Raw genomic sequence first — 17918 nt, forward strand, 5'->3', positions numbered from 1 at the left:
CTTGTCTCTCCCTGTGGTCAGTTTGCAGTGTAAACGGACAGTTCCCAGACCCTGCAGGACACCTGTTTGTCTTTCCTGAGCAAAGAGAACTGTATACTTTCGCTTTGCTCAGTCAACACAGCTTCAGTCTGCCAGAGCCACACAGCCACAGATGCTAATTAGCTCCGTCTGACAGTAAACCCAGTGAGGTACTGAAACTTTCTTTGCCTCACAGCAACTTACATACAGTTCATAATGAGATGCTTCAGCACATAAGTGTATAGGTCTCCAACTTTTGATTGCATTTGTATTATATAGCGGTATCTGTATTTAAAGTTGTGCATAATTAATGTTACCCTCCTTTAAGTTTGACAGGAATGAAACTCTCAAGTAACTTTTCACGCTAAATTTAATATTAGTTTGATCTAAATTTTCTTGTTTTCTGGCAGGCTAAGACTATCACTATGGCAACTGCGTGCATGCCTCTTCATGCCTCATTTTGGTTCGGTTATGCGGCTAATCACAGATGGATAACTATCGTAACAAACTTTTTAATCTTTCCTTTTCTAATTGCAGGCGTATGGGTGCTCCATGTTCTTTCAGACCCAGGGTGGACACAAGCACATGTGGATATTTTTTTCAGCTCTGAATCGAGAGTGGAGCTTGATCTTCATGCATCCCCAATAAATGAAGATGAAGGGTTCTTTTGAAGCAGCTGAAGCCCAGAGGCCAGTCTGTGGTCAAGGTCAGTTGCTGACCTCACAGTCTGGATCCAGATGGTATTCAAAGCTAAAAATCATAGTAACAATAACAGTTATTACTCTGATGAGCACTAAGATAGCAAAAGTTCCTACCCTCCTCCAAAAGTTACATAATGCAATTTCTGCAGTGCTGAGCCCAGAGTAGTAATGACAGGGGCCCTATTCGCCTTGTTACAGTTCAGTGAAGCATCACAATGATTTTGAAGCGCTTATTTTACAGTTAAAAATACTACCTAGTGTTGCTTTAAGGGCTCTGTAAGCGGACTCTGTGGAGGACAGCAGGGCTGAAGGTGCCTTTCAGTGGCTGGGCTTGAATTTGGCTAGTGATAGGCATAGATATCTGACTCCTTTAATCCCCAACTAATATAATTACCAGCTGTGTCCCACCGTCCTCTGGACCAGAGCTGGTCATTTAGGCCTGATGTGCTACAGATCCCTGCCTCTGTGAACTCTACTTTTTGCCTTCAAGCTCTTTACACAGCCACAGCAACTTAAAACTGCCCAATTATGTGGAATTAAGAACATCATTTGTCCCCTTTGCTCTGACTTCCTGTCATTGCTGTCCACTGAGCTCTGTGGGTTAATGAGGACCCTCCGGACCCTCACAGTCCCTGCGTCACTGGAGCAGCCCTCAGCATCCACCAAATACCATCTGTCTCCATATTGACTCAAGTCATTGGAAGTCAGCCAGACTGTGAGGTCAGTATCATGCTGTGGTCACTTCAGCTGGACACTTTGCTTTCTTATTTTATCGATTCACATCTGAAAATATTCACAGATGTTTGTGTCCATGCTTCTACTGTGGGAAAATGACCAATACTAAGGGTTTGAAAGAAGGTGAATTGGTCAAGACAAGGATTATACAAAGGACGCTGCTGGTGTTCTGAGGACTGTGGAGCCATGATGTCAAAATCACTGAATGTGTTTGGGATTGCTGGGTTTGTGGACTGAACTTTGTAGGTGTGGACAAATGACCTTCCAGATGTCCAGTGGAATTGGAATTAAGAATCTCCTCCAGGCTGTCACTTTAAAGGCAGCATAGACATTTCTCATAGCAAAACACCCCCGTCCCCCATCTTTGTGTTTATTCAGAAGCTCTATAACTTTTAAGGTGGAATGGTTTGTTTGAGTAAGTAGCCTATGGTAGCATGTTATTGGCTTAACTTTAACTTGTCTGTAAGTTTTTATTCACTGTCTGAATTACCACAGAAACTCACATTTAGAGCAGGAATAGAGCAATATCCTCATCTCTTTTCATGGTTTTCAACATTCAGGGGTCTCTCCATCATCAAATCACCTCCAGATGCAGTATCACTGGCCATGGTAGAGAGAGAGAGAGAGAGAGAGAGAGAGAGAGAGAGAGAGAGAGAGAGAGAGAGAGAGAGAAACACTGAGCCAGTTCGGACTGAGACACTTGTTTCCCATTTACAGAACCAGAGCTGTGTACGGTCACCAGACCTTTTTCCAATGAGAGCTAGTAAATGGCAAGAAAACATTCTCAGAGTTTTAAAAGAGTGTACAGAAGAAAAATCATGAACATCACCCTTAAACCCTCAGTATAAACACTGTGTGAAAGCAGGCAACAGACCCTGACAAGAACTCCAACTGAGGAAACTTCAGCAGAACCCAGAGAGCAGGGGTTCAGTCTTGACGACGGTTGGACCATCTGTAAAGAAAACAAACCCTTGAGCCTGTCCGCCTACACGTATGCAAATGCCGGACAGCTGGCGGAACATAGGGAAGGACGCTGATAATTACTGCACTTAGTCTTTTCACTGTCACTCAGACAAGACTTCCTGTTTACCTGTAAACAATCCAAATTATGGAATTATCTATCCACAGAATGTGACTGTGTCCAGCTCACTCACATTACAGCCAGTGATGCTCAACCCACCACCAGTGCCACCATACAGGGATTATTAGGGTCAACGATCATTCTCGACCAGACACTGAGGGGTCTGAAAACTCTATCGGCACTGCTGTGTCTGATCCACAACACACACTAACACACCGCCACCACATCAGCGTCACTGCAGCGTTGAGAATGATCCTCCACCAAAATCATCCCGGGTCCTGGTGGGGGGGGGGGGGGGGGGTCACTGACCGTTGAATAAGTATATGGTGCTTCTGTATGGTCAGTGGAGCTGAGGGAATGGACAATGAGAGTAGAAACAAGGATAAGTACATTTTACAATGATCAAGATACATTTCTCGTTTTTTAAAGCAACACTAGGTAAGATTTGGTGTTTTTGCTCCTGAGCTCCCCCTAGAGTTGTAGAGTGTAATTCAAGTATACAGCACTGTCTTCAAATCAAAAAGAAGGTGGGGATGATTTCCTCCTATCCTACAGTTAGTAAGAACAGCTAGTTACTATTCTATAGTTACATAGTGCAGTTTCTGCAGTGCTGAGCTCAGAGTAGCAATGACAAAAGCTCCATTCTCCCTGTTACAGTTCATTGAAGCATCACAATGATTTTGAAGCTCCAGTTTTAAGGTAAAAATTCTACCTAGTGTTGCTTTAGTGGAAGTTAGTCCAGAGCCTGATTAGTGTTAGCTGCTGTGAAGACAATGCATGTGATCAGCTGAATTACCACCCCTTTCTTCTCATTGTACTGAATTCTTTTTGAAAATATCCTCTAATCAGCAGCTTTGTTCATTGTTGTGCATTTTGCAGTGATTAACATGCAGCAGTTAGACCCTCCACCCAAATCATACCTGCTCTGTGGGGGTCCTGAGCCTTGAAAAACAGGGGGATGAGCGGTAACAAAGTATGCAGAGTAACATATGGACTACAGTCTGTAATTGTAGAGCTACAGCATGCTGCTGTATGGTCAATGGAGCTAAGAGAGTGGACAATGAGTGTAAAAACGAGGAGGTGGTTATAATATTTTTGGCGATCATTGTATATGTTCTCACTTAGCAACTGTTGCTAGGTTCTCCGAGATATATAGAGCCTGGTAGTACTATACATCCCAAAGCCCCCATTTCTGATACTGGTTTGTGTGTGTGTGTGTGTGTGTGTGTGTGTGTGTGTGTGTGTGTGTGTGTGTGATCTACATAGAAGAGCACTAAGCAACTGTTGTTTAGCTTGGAGCTGTGGAGCAGTGGAACCGTGTTCTCGGGACCGAATGAGCACCAGTCAGATGGTGTTTGTGATCCTAATTATTCAACATCAATACCTGACTTCATTCTGTGGCTGGATGCAATCACATTCTCACAGCAATGTTCTAAAATATAGTGCATGGAAAGTTCTCAATTAAGAGTAAATGCTGTTTGGTTAGAGGCCGTTTCTGACCATTCCGTTCTCGTCCTGAAGGTCAGCGGAGTGAACACGGCGATGGGCCGCAAGCGAGAGCACCGTGTCCTGCTGATGGTCATCACTATGGTGGTCTGCTACCTGCTCTGCTGGCTTCCGTACGGCATCATGGCGCTGCTGGCCACCTTCGGAGACCCTGGGCTCATCACGGCAGAGGCCAGCATCGTGCCCTCTCTACTGGCCAAGACCAGCACGGTCATCAACCCCATCATCTACATCTTCATGAACAAACAGGTGAGGGAGCTGTAGATGTTTATTTGTCCCTGTGAATCCCTGCATCATTAAGGCAAAACGGACCCCCAGAACTGATCCTGCTAACAGCACCAAAAGATACAAAACCATCTGGTAAAGAGGCTTAAAGAACACCACTGTCCTCAATTAGTCTCTCTCAGCATGAGGCATGGCTGTTAACAAGATTGGAGCTTAGTGCTCTCCTCTAAGTGTGTTGAGCTGTGCAAGTTTGCATTACACAGAAATGTGAAAACTTATTAATTATTATTAATATTATTATACTTTTAATATAGGTTGCTTTTTTTGTTGTTTTGCTTGTGAGGACCTTTCATAAAAATAATTATTACTATGGTAGCTAATAAATTATACACTCATGTAACCATGGATACCATTCATTCATTCATTGTCTGTAACTGCTTATCCAGTTCAGGGTCGTAGTGGGTCTGTAGCCTACACCAGAATCATTGGGCACAAGGCAGGAAAACACCCTGGAGAGGGCACCAGTCCTTCACAGGGCGACACACACTCACATTCACACACGTGGACACTTTTGAGTCGCCAATCCACTGGAGCACCCGGAGGACACACACTCAGACACGGGAAGAACACACCAAACTCCTCAGACAGTCACCCGGAGTGGGACTCAAATCCACAACTTCCAGGACCCTGGAGACAGTGCTGTTCCTTCCCTCCCCTGCCCCCAGTTTTCCTGCCCATCGAGTTTATCAAACCAGCTTCCCAGTCATGCAAAATGACTTTACCCAATGTGTTAAAACTTAACACAGGATACGAAAAGGTGTCTAAAACTAACTCCAACAAAAAAAAAATGAAGCAGAAAAGACATTAAAACCTTCTCCACTCCTGGAACTAAATGATAACTCTGGGTTTTCCTGAGAATGTGTATCAGGAGGTCGGTCTGCCTCTGTGAGTCTGATAAACAGTGTGTGATAAAGGGTGTGTGTGTCAGTGTTACACTCTGGTGTGAAACAATCCAGATCATGGCTCTCATCCCAACCATCGGTCAAGCTGTCATGAGCTCGGCTGGGCTCAGAAGGAGCGGGCAAACACAGGGCAGTCCTGTCCTCTCCCATCTCCAGGGGATGTCCTATTTATACCGACACATCAAGGCAGCGAGTGCCATGCAGCAGCAAACTCGGCCCTAGCTCAATAAAGCCAACGTGGTGAGAGCCGAGAAGACACCATCTGTTTAGTGGGTGTCTGTGGAGTTGTATATTGCCCTCTCTTGGGATGTCTTCTAAGTCCATATCTTTGGGAACTCGCTGCCAAGTCTAGCACTGACTCAAGTCTAGTGCTGTGAATATATGCTCAGAATCTGGTCCAAAATGTTTATATTAATTAAGCCATAAAACACGACAGGGAGTTCAGTAACGTGAGGCATTGGTGCTGGTCTGCTGCAGTGGTGGGCATGAGGTCACAGGCACTCCTAGAACATCTCTCAGCCAATCAGATTGCAGGGGCAGAAATAAGTGTTGTATAATTTTTATTCATTTCACTGATTATATCATTTTCTTATTTCGTATATGAACCCAAATATGCTGTAAGTCTCAGCTAATCATCCAGGGTCCGTATGCATCCTCATTAATGCTCTTATATCTGAATGCAATCAAATACTTGCAACAATGTTCCAATATCTAGTGTAAAACCTTCCAAGACACAACTACAGATTTTTGACCTTCGAGTCATAAGATCCAAAAGGTCATAAGTTCCACTGGAGCTAAGGCAGCTGCACAAAACACCTTAAGTTAATATTTTCCTTAAAGTCCAAGGTAAGGTTTCCGTAAAATAAAATTGGTTGCACAAAACACTGTAAGTCTTTTCCTTAAGGTTTCCTTAAAATGTTCACATATGTATTTAAGTTTTTTTCCTTATCTTTGTGTTTCCCTTAAGGAAACTTTCCCTTTAAAGTTTGTTAAACTGTTTCATAACGTACCTTAGCAACCATTCATTCATTCGCAAGGCGGGAATACACCCTGGAGGGGGCGCCAGTCCTTCACAAGGCAACACACACACATTCACTCACACCTTCGGACACTTTTGAGTCGCCAATCCACCTACCAACGTGTGTTTTTGGACTGTGGGAGGAAACCGGAGCACCCGGAGGAAACCCACGCGGACACAGGGAGAACACACCAACTCCTCACAGATGGTCACCCAGAGCGGGAATCGAACCCACAACCTCCAGGCCCCTGGAGCTATGTGACTGCGACACTAACCTGCTGCGCCACCGTGCCGCCCACCTTAGCAACCAAATTAAGGAAAACAATTTGTTACCTCTGATACAGTGTTAACCGCAACATGGCCGAGTTTATGGCGATAAATGAACGTATCCCGAGGAGACTGTACCACAACCGAGAGAACCCACTGGATACGCTTAATGATGAGCAGTTGATTTTAAATTATAGGTTTGATCGGCTGTCAATCAATGATTTGTCTAATTGGCTTGAGTTGGATCACGCTACTTTCCCCAGGTGGTGCTCTTCCTGCTGCGATGCAGTTAATGATTGCTTTCCGATTTTATGCTACAGGATCCTTCCAGTCAGTAATTTGCGAGATATTTCATGTCAATAAGTCAACCTTGTACCGCATCAATCACAGAGCTTCAAATGCCCTCGCACGTCTGCTTTTATTGTATTCCTCCAGAAAGATTATCTTTGCCTTCTCAGACCAATTTGGTTTTATTTTCATCCATTTTTCTGAAAGGTTTGTGAGTTGGTACAATAGAGGCAATAACAGGTATCACAGTGAGTGCATGTAAACATCGGTTTCCATGGAAACAATAGAATTTTACTCCCGTAAAAAATCTGTTAATGCAGTAAGGAAATCTTAAAAGGAAACTGTGCAACACCCTTAAGTAAACACCCTCAGCTATGGCAAGTTAAGGCAGCTAAGGAGAAGTTAAGCCTTAAGTGCCATACCTAAGGGGCAAACTGTGTTTTATGCAACCAGCCCCTGATTTGCCAACATTTTAAAAATTACTGCATACCCCATGTGAAAGGAATAGGTCACATATTCATCTCTACATTATGTTCGGTGTTTATTTACAATCATTAAACGAGCTCCCATCCACTAGGGGGCAGTGTTTCACTAAATCCACTCAGACTAATTTGAACCAGAAGAATAATCGCAGAGACGATCCTGCAGTTTCTGACCTTTTGGAGCTTAGGGTTAAGTTAGAATTAGATTTAGATTAAAAGGTAGGTTTAGGTTTAGACAAAGTCCTTATAGGCAAGTCTGTCTGTCCACTATCCACACACTTATTTCTATTCACACATGAGCAGGCTCCTATATCTGTGAATGAAGAGAGACCAAAATACTGGAATCTGACACAAATCTCATCAATAGTTTGAAGAGTTTGGCTCGTTTTGCCTTGTTATTGCTAACATGTTTGAACAGAACTCCACTTTTCCCCTGGAGCATCACAAAACTGGCAACCCTACTCCACTCACCGAGTATCAGCAACCTGATTGGTTCTATTTGTTGATGGGCGGGACTTTATCTGTGAACAGACGCCTCTTGCAGTGACATGTCTCCTTATTTATAACAACTTTGGTTTAGTAGTTTATAGTTAGATTAGGAGCTAGGGTTAGGGTTATACTTAGGTTGAGGACTAGGCTACGGTTTAGGATTAGGTTTAAGATTAGTGTTAGAGTTAGGGTTGGTGTGATAGGCTAAGTAAGTTTTTTAATGTGGGGTAAGAGTCAAAAATTAATGTATATATCTACAAAGGACAAAGAGCTGTGCCGAAGTCTTTGATTATTAGTATTTTAAATACTTGATTGGTTTTACTGGTTTTGATTCTAATATTAGGGTTGTTTTATTTGTTCATATTTTTTAAACAAATAATCTCTTCCCAGTAAACATTTAGCCGTTGATTCAACGTTGAAATAATGTAATGACTGCCGTCTAATCAACGTTCTCTTAAGGTTGAAAATGAAAGTTGAAAAGACGTCCAAACACAGACATTGAAAAGACGACTATTAGACGTATTTTGGACGTCCATTGACGTTATTAATTGATCCCGAAATAAATTACTTGTATAAAACGCGTTTTGGACGTCCACTGACGTTATCGATTGGTCACCACTTAACTAACTTATTAAGATGGATTTTGGACGTCCTTGACGGACAGACTACTTTTAGACCTATTTTGAACATCCAGGGACGTTCCTTGTTTACTGGGTTACTGCTTTGATAAATAACTGTTTAAATCTCATTTTCTCAGGAACCTAAAATGTCTGCACAGTCCTGTACAATTCATACACGCTGCAGAAATCCTGGGAATGGTTTTTCAGTCAAATATGTACAGACTCATGTTGATATCAGGCTGGATTTGTGGCGTCTGATCTCACGTTCCATGACTTGACTCAGACTTCAGATCTCATGACTTCTCTCTCCATAGTGCATCGAGGCCATCTCACTGTCTGGAAAACAGTTGCTGAGTTACAGCTCTCAGAATCAACACTTTGTAACGTCCTGACGGCTGCTGTCTCCCGAACCCGCAGCAGCTCTAGTGGTGTTCAAGTGCGGTTAAGGATGTGTACTCAGTGACAGGTTGTTCCATCCCCTCCAGATGCCAGAGGCAATTTCCTTATCCGGTAGGGCGCAGTTAAGCGAGTTCAGATGCAATTCAGCGCTCTAATGGGATTAGCATGTAGATTACAGAGCAGACAGCTTGACAAAGAGTCCCAGCTGACGGCTCCTCGCCTGGCCCTCGAGTTGCAGAGACGCAGAGTCAGACTTACGCCTGAAAACAAACAAGAACTGAGGGAGTAGACAGTGACTCTGGCTGCGGTTTCTCTTTCGTCTGCAGCCGTCCGTGCTAAACGAGTGTGACAGACGCTGCGATGCGTTTTCAGTTCGAGTGTCTGAAGTTTCTCTGTGAGATCTAAACAGAAACATTATGCATAACAGCATCTTCCCAGAGTGTGATGTTATTGTGTTGCTCATTAGAAGAATGTACTCATCCTTGTGCTCCACAGCAACTTCTAGGAGCATTGAGCCACATGTTCAGACTTATTATATGTTATTATATGTTAACAGCTGGGTTATAAATATTTTATTAATGGTTATTAAGAGGCCTGAACCAGGGTCTCGGGGTCCAGGGTGGAAATTTCTCCTCGTGTGTTCTCTCTGTGTCTGCGTGGGTTTCCTCCGGGTGACTGTCTGTGAGGAGTGTGGTATGTTCTCCCTGTGTCTGTGTGGGTTTCCTCCGGGTGACTGTCTGTGAGGTGTGTGGTGTGTCCTCCCTGTGTCTGTGTGGGTTTCCTCCGGGTGACTGTCTGTGAGGAGTGTGGTGTGTTCTCTCTGTGTCTGTGTGGGTTTTCTCCACACAGTAAAAAATAAAGTGTTAATTTAACACCTATAGAGTTGAATTTAACTCCATTTCAGATAACATTTGGTCCCACTCAAAAATAGTGTTAAATTTACTCTATGGATAGTGTCATATTTTAAGAGTAAATCCAACTAAAAATTGAGTTAACTTTAACACCCAAATGTGTAAATATATTTAACACTGTTAATTAATCACACTGCATAGAGTAAAATAATTACACAGTTCGGAGTTAATTTACATTGAAAGTGTTATATATTGTCACTTAAATATGTAATTATATTTAACACTACAGTGGTTGCATTTAGTGTATTTCTTCCGCTCTAAAGTGTAATTCTTAAATATTAATTGCATTATACTGTATAACTTAATTCCTCCCAGTTCAAAAACACACGTTGGTAGGTGGATTGGCGACTCAAAAGTGTCCGTAGGTGTGAGTGTGTGAGTGACTGTGTGTGTCTGTGTTGCCCTGTGAAGGACTGGCGCCCCCTCCAGGGTGTATTCCCGCCTTGCGCCCAATGATTCTAGGTAGGCTCTGGACCCACCGCGACCCTGAACTGAATAAGGGTTACAGATAATGAATGAATGAATGAATGAATAACTTAAATTACATGTGATGTAATTAATATCAAAATCAAACAAAACCAATAACACAAGATAACAGTACCATCATTTATTGTAATGGTCATAACATTAAACAAACATGACAAATCCTGCTGCCCATGCTCACCTTGCCTATAATGTTGAGATCAGTATCAAAATGACAAATCACATGCTCACCAGAGAAAGCAATACGGGACAACAAACAGAGCTGTGTCATTCAGTCCATATGACATTTGTATGTCAAAAGGCCTATGATAATGCAGATTATCGACATGAAAGAAAACAAAATCATTTTTTTGCCTGGTCACTTCATACTACAGTAACTAAAGGCATGGTAATCAGCAACAGTCTTCTGTGTAAAATCAGAACAGAATCAATCTGATAAAACAGAGGCATATCAGATTCAACTTTGCCACAGATAACCAAGTGTGGGCGATAAACATATCCATGATATTTAGCCCAACGCACTTTCATAACCTGAGCGCTAATGGACACCTGCATTGCCATGGCAATTCCAGAACCTCCTTTTACCATGTTCAAAGACACCATTTTACCTGGACCAATGTCTAAGCAACTAAAAGTTGCTGAAGATTGCCAACTGTATGCCATATGATACTGATGCTTTCTTGCCAATGTTTTGGTAATATTTTTAAAAGATTTGAGTTGTTTTTTGAAAAAATTATGTTTACCTTCATACCGCATGCACCAACTATGGAGTACAGGTCCAATTTTCTGGATGCAGCGGGGATAATGGATAAGAAAATGGTGCTTAGGTAAAAGTTTTTTCTGAGGAAACAACTTCTTGAACAGTTTATGGTGATCCACAATCAAATGCTTTAAAAAAACACACAGACCCTGAGATAAAACGGGAGAGAATATGATGTTAACTATCTGAAGTAATAAAAGAAGTAGTTCCCAGTGCTGGTCAGCAGAATTTACCAAATCTCCAAAGATAAGAGGAACATTTCTCAGTAGACACCATGACTGAACTGCATTCAGTCCCAGATCATTAGATCCCACAGATACATTCACAAATGCTGGTCTATTGTTTCTCTCCATAAATCCGTAATTAAAACTCTGTATTCTTAATTGTAATTCTCCTGATGTTACATGTTTTTCCATCAAATATTCAAACAGTAACTTCAATTCGAACTGGGCCACACCTTCTAAAACATCATGCATCACATCAACTGAGAAGTTTTCAGTTGTGTGAAAATACTGCAATGAGTTTAATAAGCATGAACTTTTCACACCAAAAACATAAGGAAGAGTTGGTTTCCTTGTCATTTCTTGACAGTGAGAAGTGTGAATTTCTCTTGTGCGCAACACTATCTTGGAAGAATCTTCAGAAAATTCTGTCTGAAAGTCATCTTTTTCTGCTAAACAAAACCTACAGCAGTACCTTGCACTAAAAGACTCCACCAGACCAAATAAACTGTGTAAACCCAGATTATCGCCCGTAACCTGTAATACACTGCCACGAACACAACCACCATATAAAGGAATCTCAATACCTTCACTTTCCAAAACTTTAATATCTCGAACAACAGGAGCAAGAATTCCACTAAAACCATACCTTTTAATATCTTGAACATGAAATAAGGCACACAGGTGTATATTAGCCAAACAAGAATTCCATTTTGGAGAAAAATTCCTTAAAGTAAAATATATAGCACCCAATTTGTGAATACCTCGCTTGGATCCCAGTGGGTTTGCAACCTCGAAATCATCATAGAACATCTGAATCTGCACAGTGTGTTTTTCAACTGAAAACAGAGGGTGACTCTTAATAAAAGATCCATCACAAATATCTCTGAGCCCTGAGTTGTTGGTACCTGTACTTTGCAACATTTCCGCAACATGCTGACTTTTAAATATTGACTGCAAAGTAGACAAAAGTGGAACATACATGAATTTGTCTTGAACTACTACCTGATCATAAGATCCAGTCTTTTTGTTTCGTCTTGTGTCAAATCTTGAACCAATTACACATTCAACGGGTTCTACAATATCCCACTTGCCTGCTAAAAATTTTGATCGTTTGTATTCAGAACTTAAAATAGTGAATGGATTCTCCAACTCCTCAAAACATGCCTCAACCTTCTTGCACATTTCGGTTTGTCTTTCATCACAAAACACATGCTTCATGACAGTTTCTTTAGCATGCTGATGGATATCTTGGACAATATTCTCCATGGAATCCACAACTGAATTTACTAAACTTTGACTTACACCTGCTGCTTTTAGATCAGTAATTACGGATGCACAACTATTTACAATGTCTGGCAAACAAAGCTCTGACTCTACATTTTCAAATGACACTTCAACATGTGTGTCATTACATGTATTGAGGGTACTCTGGGGATTTGAAAAATAACCATCTTCTACACAATCTAATAAACTGCTTACATGGCATTTGTTAAGATGTTTTCTGAAACCAGAAAAGCTACCAAAAGAACGGGAACATCCCACTTGACCACATTTAAGATATAATGTCCTTCCTGTACAGAGTCCATGAATTACCTTAAGGTGTTTGATGAGGCTGTTTGGACTTTCATGGTCACTTTTACATTGAAAACATCTCATGGTTTCTCCTCAACAATTCTTCTCTAACACCTCATTTTAGCTCTTAATTCTGCAACCCTAGGAGTCTCCTTTGTTTCCCCTATGTCAATGTTGTAGATGGTTGTTTGCACAAAAGTGAAAACATTGTTTAGGCATGAATTGTACGATGTACCAAAGACAAAATGTGCCTTAAAGAGTTCGTCAAAAGCTCCCACTGAACCTGTCGCCTTGCATGGAAGTGCATGATTGTCGATCACAATGAAGTAGGAATGGATGCTGCACTTTGTGGATCCCATGGCAAGAAGATAAGGCTGTCTGCTTTGGGTGATGCTATCTAGATGCTGCTGCACACTGGTTCCAACCTACAAGAGATTTTTAATAAAAATATTTAGTGACTAATCTCTGATGATGCATCACATCACCACTGTTCATGAGGTTGAGCTGATGGAACATAAATTTCAAACAACTTTTAAAACTTACCTTTTGGAATCTGATGAGCTGATGTCCTGCTTGAGAGGCAGACATTTTTCCCGGCCTCTTTCTGCCTTGTGCTGATGGTGGTAGCAGATGTAGCAGCAGCAAGAGAGCAGACATATCACTGTCCCAGCCTACAGATCAATAAACCAATGTCAATTTGACATAATACCACCAATACCTTTAATTGAGAACTTGCACAATTACACAAATGCATATTTTGCACATACACTTTCAGGAAAAAAAACGTACGGTACATTATTGGTCATTAAAAGGTATGCAGTGTAAGTGTACCTTGCCTAACCAAAGGTATTGAATATGTACCTTTGAGATTACCACCACACTGAACCTTTTTCTGAAAGTGTAGAAGAAGATAATTCACTATTCGTACCATTCTGAAAATCAACATTTGACTCAGAATTTCGCATCAAATCCAGGAGCTCTGTGGTTGGTGCAAGGCCATGGGCTCCCTCAATAACTTTTGTTTTAAATGTTGTTGGCCATCTCTCCAGAAACTTGTTGGCTGTAACCTCACCAAACATAAGTCTGAAGTCTTGTTCTATCTTCAGTGCAACAAACATAGACATGTAAATGAGTTATACTTTCTGATTGAGACAATACTGGGTATTTTTGTGGTGTAGTGTTGTAAAATTATATACCAGTCCTGGTGTGTCTAGAAATCGTGGGAAGACCGAAAAGACATCTGTTGATTTTTCTGCATCATTGACCAATGCTTGGCGATAAATGAAGGTAGTTTTCATCTTTGCCCGGATAGTGTCTTCATCGGCAGAGTATCTCAAAACAGCAATGGCTGCATCTACATCCTCACCACTTGGCGATTCCTCACTGGTAAATGGTTGTCGACTATGGCCTGGCCCACCAACTTAGGACAGAGGAAAATTTCATAGACTATAGCCTGCACAACTCACAGCTCATAATATCACAGTTTTATTAGTAAAGTGTAACAGATGTAAACTTACCTTTGGGGGATCTGACTCCTGAGGCACCTCTTTCCTCTGCAGTTTTTCTTTGTATGGTCTTTAATCGCCATGCCAGATATCCTGACCCACTCTCTGGATCGTAGTAATGTTCCTATATAATTACACATAAGCATACATGAATACTCAATATAAATATTCCAAGTAGTGAATATGTGCATAATGACACTTTTACTTACATATCCATGTTGTGAATATGGGTCTTCCAGGTTGGGAAACAGTGCAACTATTCCTTGAGCATACATCACTCTGACACTTTTCGGGGGGGAAGTCCTAGTAAAGGTTTATTAATTAAGTAAATATACAATCATACAAATTTGGCATCAAACAATGCTCTAAAAATAATTACTAATTGTAAAATACTGACAATATATCTTTACACTAATCATACACTTAATGCTTACCCATGTGTTTCTGTCATCTCAGCAGCAAGTATGTTTATCATCTGTCTTCTGGTTGCATCTGTCAAAGTTTTGTTTTTCCCGTACTCTTGAATAATCCGTTCACCACCAGGTTTTGAAGACAGGACATTTTCAATCAGCTGTAATTGGAATAATATTGTGTTTTTAGTAATAGTAAAATCAAAGTTAAAATCAAATAAAAATGTAAAAAGTAAATTGGAAAATAATTAGCTGAAGAACACAACCCACCATATAAAACGTAATTGAGATTAGGCTTCTACCTACCGCTTTTGCCTTACAGTTTATTCGGCAAGGCCTTTTAGGCTGGCCTTCTTCAAAAGTGACTGCCTCTTCATGAGGATCACACACTGTTAAGTTCAGAGTGACTGTGTCATCAGATCTTACAGAGGATGATGATGATGATTGAGAGGTGCCTGGGTGTTATGAAAGCATACAAAAATAGAAATATTACATCACACCTTTCTATATTTTTAACAATTTCTAACCATATTTTCCATCTATATTTTAAGTATTGATTTATTAACCTATACCTTTCATCTTAATAATGCATTAATCTCCTAAGAGTCTGAATGATTACCAAGTTCTTCACTGTACAGAGTGACACGGAAGGTTCCAGGTGATTCCTTTGCAATTTCTTCAAAAACCTCCGAGTCAACTTCTGTGTTAGATTGGTCATATACCTTCATGTCCAGCTGTCTTCTTTCTGGTATGTTGAATTTTAGGAGCACTGGTAAAAAAACAAAGTTGCAGAAATTGTGTTCTGGTCAATTAGTTTGGCATTTCTATTGTTTATATTTAGAGCCACAACTTCACCAGCCTGAGGCATCATTAAACACCACCCACTTATAGTTAAGTTTGAATCACTGAATCTAGGATCCACAAATATTGTCTTTTACAAATTACTGATGAAATATAAGGAAGGCGCAGTCCATCCTAATTTGACTATATATTCCTATTATTTAAAATATAAGGCACAAAAAAAAAACATTTGTGAACTAAATGATTTCTTGAGTTGGAACGTCAAGCTAATGTACATACCTTCTTTCAAGAATGCACTGAATGTTAGCTCAGAGAGCTTAACATACTTTTGCTCTCCCTCAAACTGAACTCGCAGCAACATACTGTTTCTGTAAAATAAATTAAAATATAAATTTTAAAATCAATAACACAGTCAAAACAATTGAAAAAAAAGACATTGCTGTATAGGCCTAATACAATGCTAGAAAATAAATAAATAAATAAATAAATGAATGAATGAATGAAAACACCACCTTAAAGTTCCTTATATGAACATTCATTCATTCATTCATTGTCTGTAGGCGCTTATCCAGCTCAGGGTCGCTGTGGGTCCGGGGTCTACCCAGATTTACTGGGCGCAAGGCGGGAAAAAAAAGACCTATTAAATTAACATGTCTGCCTTATATAAAGCTGTGTAAGTTTTAATATGAGATTTACACAGTAACACATATATTTGTGTTAGGTTTTATGTTTAACTGTAAATCAGTAATCTAACGTTATAAACGAAATAAAATAACATCGTAAACCACTATTTTGTGGAAATACATTTGCTACATAGACCGTTTTCAGAGGCCTGTTTATGTCAAATAGCTCGGAGAGAACATGAGCATAAAGGCCAACACATAAACGTGAAAAAATCCGTCTAAATGTAAACGGTGCACCATTTAAGGTGGACCATAAATTCAGCAGAATGTACCCAAGGCGTTAATGTGGACCGAGGCTCAGACAGGAACTTTGAGCACGCTAGATAGCTAATATAGCTAATTGCGGCACCATTTAAGGTGGAACTGAGCTCTAAAATGTAAACTGCCGTGCCATTTAATGTGGAACGCGGTTCAGAATCTAACGTCCCCATGTTGTAATGTGTGAGGGGCCACTCGAATATGTTTACTGCACCGTTTAAGGAGGAACATAATGATAAAATGTAAACTATTACACCATTTAAGGTGGAACGAGACTCAGGATGTAACTTCCACGCATTTTAAAGTACGAGAGGGCATTCGAATACAACTACTAGGGTTACATTTAAGTGGAGATTAGCGCTAAAATCTAGCTAAATTGCTGCATCATTTAAGGTGGAGCAGAGCGCAAACATGAAAACTGTTGCATATTTTAAGGTGTAACCACACGTTAAACTGTACATAGCTGCACAGTTTAAGTAATTTAAAATGGGAAGCATCTAACCAGATATAATATGTCATTTGTATGACACTTTTTTTTGTTTAAAATAGAAGCAGAAGCATTTTTTACAGAAAATGTCCAACAACTGTGCTGCTAAACGGCTAACGGTAAACTTTACCGCGACACTACCACAACATAAGACTTAAATATGATCCCAATTGGCATAAATACAACTCTAAAATCATCTCAAGTTGGGAAAAAAACGCTATTTACGGTTTAGAACATGAGTTACTTACCAAACAGTAGCACTTTGAAGATGTTGGACAAAATGATCCGTCAGCCAGCAAGCAGGACCGCACAGAAATGTGGCGCGAATTTATCACTCTGTGGAGTAGAATTTTCACTGCACTTCTTAAGATTTTTAACACTGTGTTTTAACTCCAGCATTGGAGCACCTATACTCTCCATGGTGTTACATATACTCACTCTAGGTTTAAATAAGTTAACTCTGAAATTTTAACACCGTATTTTTTACTGTGCAGGTGCTCTGGTTTTCTCCTTCAGTGAATGTGGGTGAATGTGTGGAATTGTCAGAGTGACAGAGTGAGTGTGTAAAAGTGACCACTTGAGTGACTTGGTGAACGTGGGAAATTATTCACAGGTGTGAATGTGTGAAACTGTCACCCAGCCAATAGATGAACATGAGCTCACTTTTTGGCGCCAGCACTCTGTTGCTTTTTGTGGATGGGTTATACCTGCGTAATAATGAGTAATGTATTTTGAAATTTTAAGCAGAGTCTTATTTGAACCTAGTTCTCTTTGAATACGACTTCACCTCCTGCTCCTGAGGCTCTAACTATCACTTCCTGACTTATGTATATTTGTCGTCCCTGATGAAGCCGGATGCTGCTAAAGCATCCTCTTATCCACCTTAAAACTGGCAATCCCCGGAAGGAAAGACAGCTTTGCCCGCCTGTGCTCGTAAACTATCTCACCGCATTTGTTCTGCCTGACTTATTAATTACAGCTCCATTTGCATGTGTTCTCTCACTCGTCTCGAACGACGACACCCAGCCTAACA

General features: G+C 40.6%; 2 protein-coding genes across 2 annotated transcripts in view; one reads left to right on the plus strand and one right to left on the minus strand.

The window, feature by feature from the left end:
- LOC136678387 (parapinopsin-like) overlaps window positions 1–4337 on the plus strand; it is a 34899-nt gene extending 30562 nt beyond the window's left edge. Inside the window, exon 4 of the mRNA XM_066656440.1 lies at window positions 4057–4337. Coding sequence (XP_066512537.1) covers window positions 4057–4305 — 249 coding nt within the window. The 3' untranslated portion in view covers window positions 4306–4337. The remainder of the gene's footprint in view (window positions 1–4056) is intronic.
- An 8511-nt stretch (window positions 4338–12848) lies between these two features.
- On the minus strand, window positions 12849–17252 carry LOC136678527 (uncharacterized). Its single transcript, XM_066656573.1, has 11 exons — window positions 17134–17252; window positions 15737–15825; window positions 15276–15425; window positions 14963–15111; window positions 14681–14817; window positions 14456–14549; window positions 14259–14370; window positions 13938–14161; window positions 13670–13841; window positions 13285–13412; window positions 12849–13166 (listed from the first exon to the last, which is right to left on the minus strand). The coding sequence occupies exons 2-11, from the start codon at window positions 15816–15818 to the stop codon at window positions 12849–12851; spliced, it is 1566 nt and encodes a 521-aa protein (XP_066512670.1). The 5' UTR covers window positions 15819–15825; window positions 17134–17252.
- Window positions 17253–17918: the final 666 nt, after the last annotated feature.

This window comes from Hoplias malabaricus, chromosome Y (assembly GCF_029633855.1).
Source record: "Hoplias malabaricus isolate fHopMal1 chromosome Y, fHopMal1.hap1, whole genome shotgun sequence".
Lineage (NCBI taxonomy): Eukaryota > Metazoa > Chordata > Actinopteri > Characiformes > Erythrinidae > Hoplias > Hoplias malabaricus.

Coding starts and splice junctions, on each gene's coding strand:
- LOC136678527 (XM_066656573.1), bottom strand. CDS start 15,818: ATGTTGCTGCGAGTTCAGTTTGAGGGAGAGCAAAAGTATGTTAAGCTC. Junction 14,371..14,455: donor CATATTCACAACATGGATAT/GTAAGTAAAAGT, acceptor GTAATTATATAG/GAACATTACTACGATCCAGA. Junction 14,162..14,258: donor AGGAGTCAGATCCCCCAAAG/GTAAGTTTACAT, acceptor CTCTGTCCTAAG/TTGGTGGGCCAGGCCATAGT.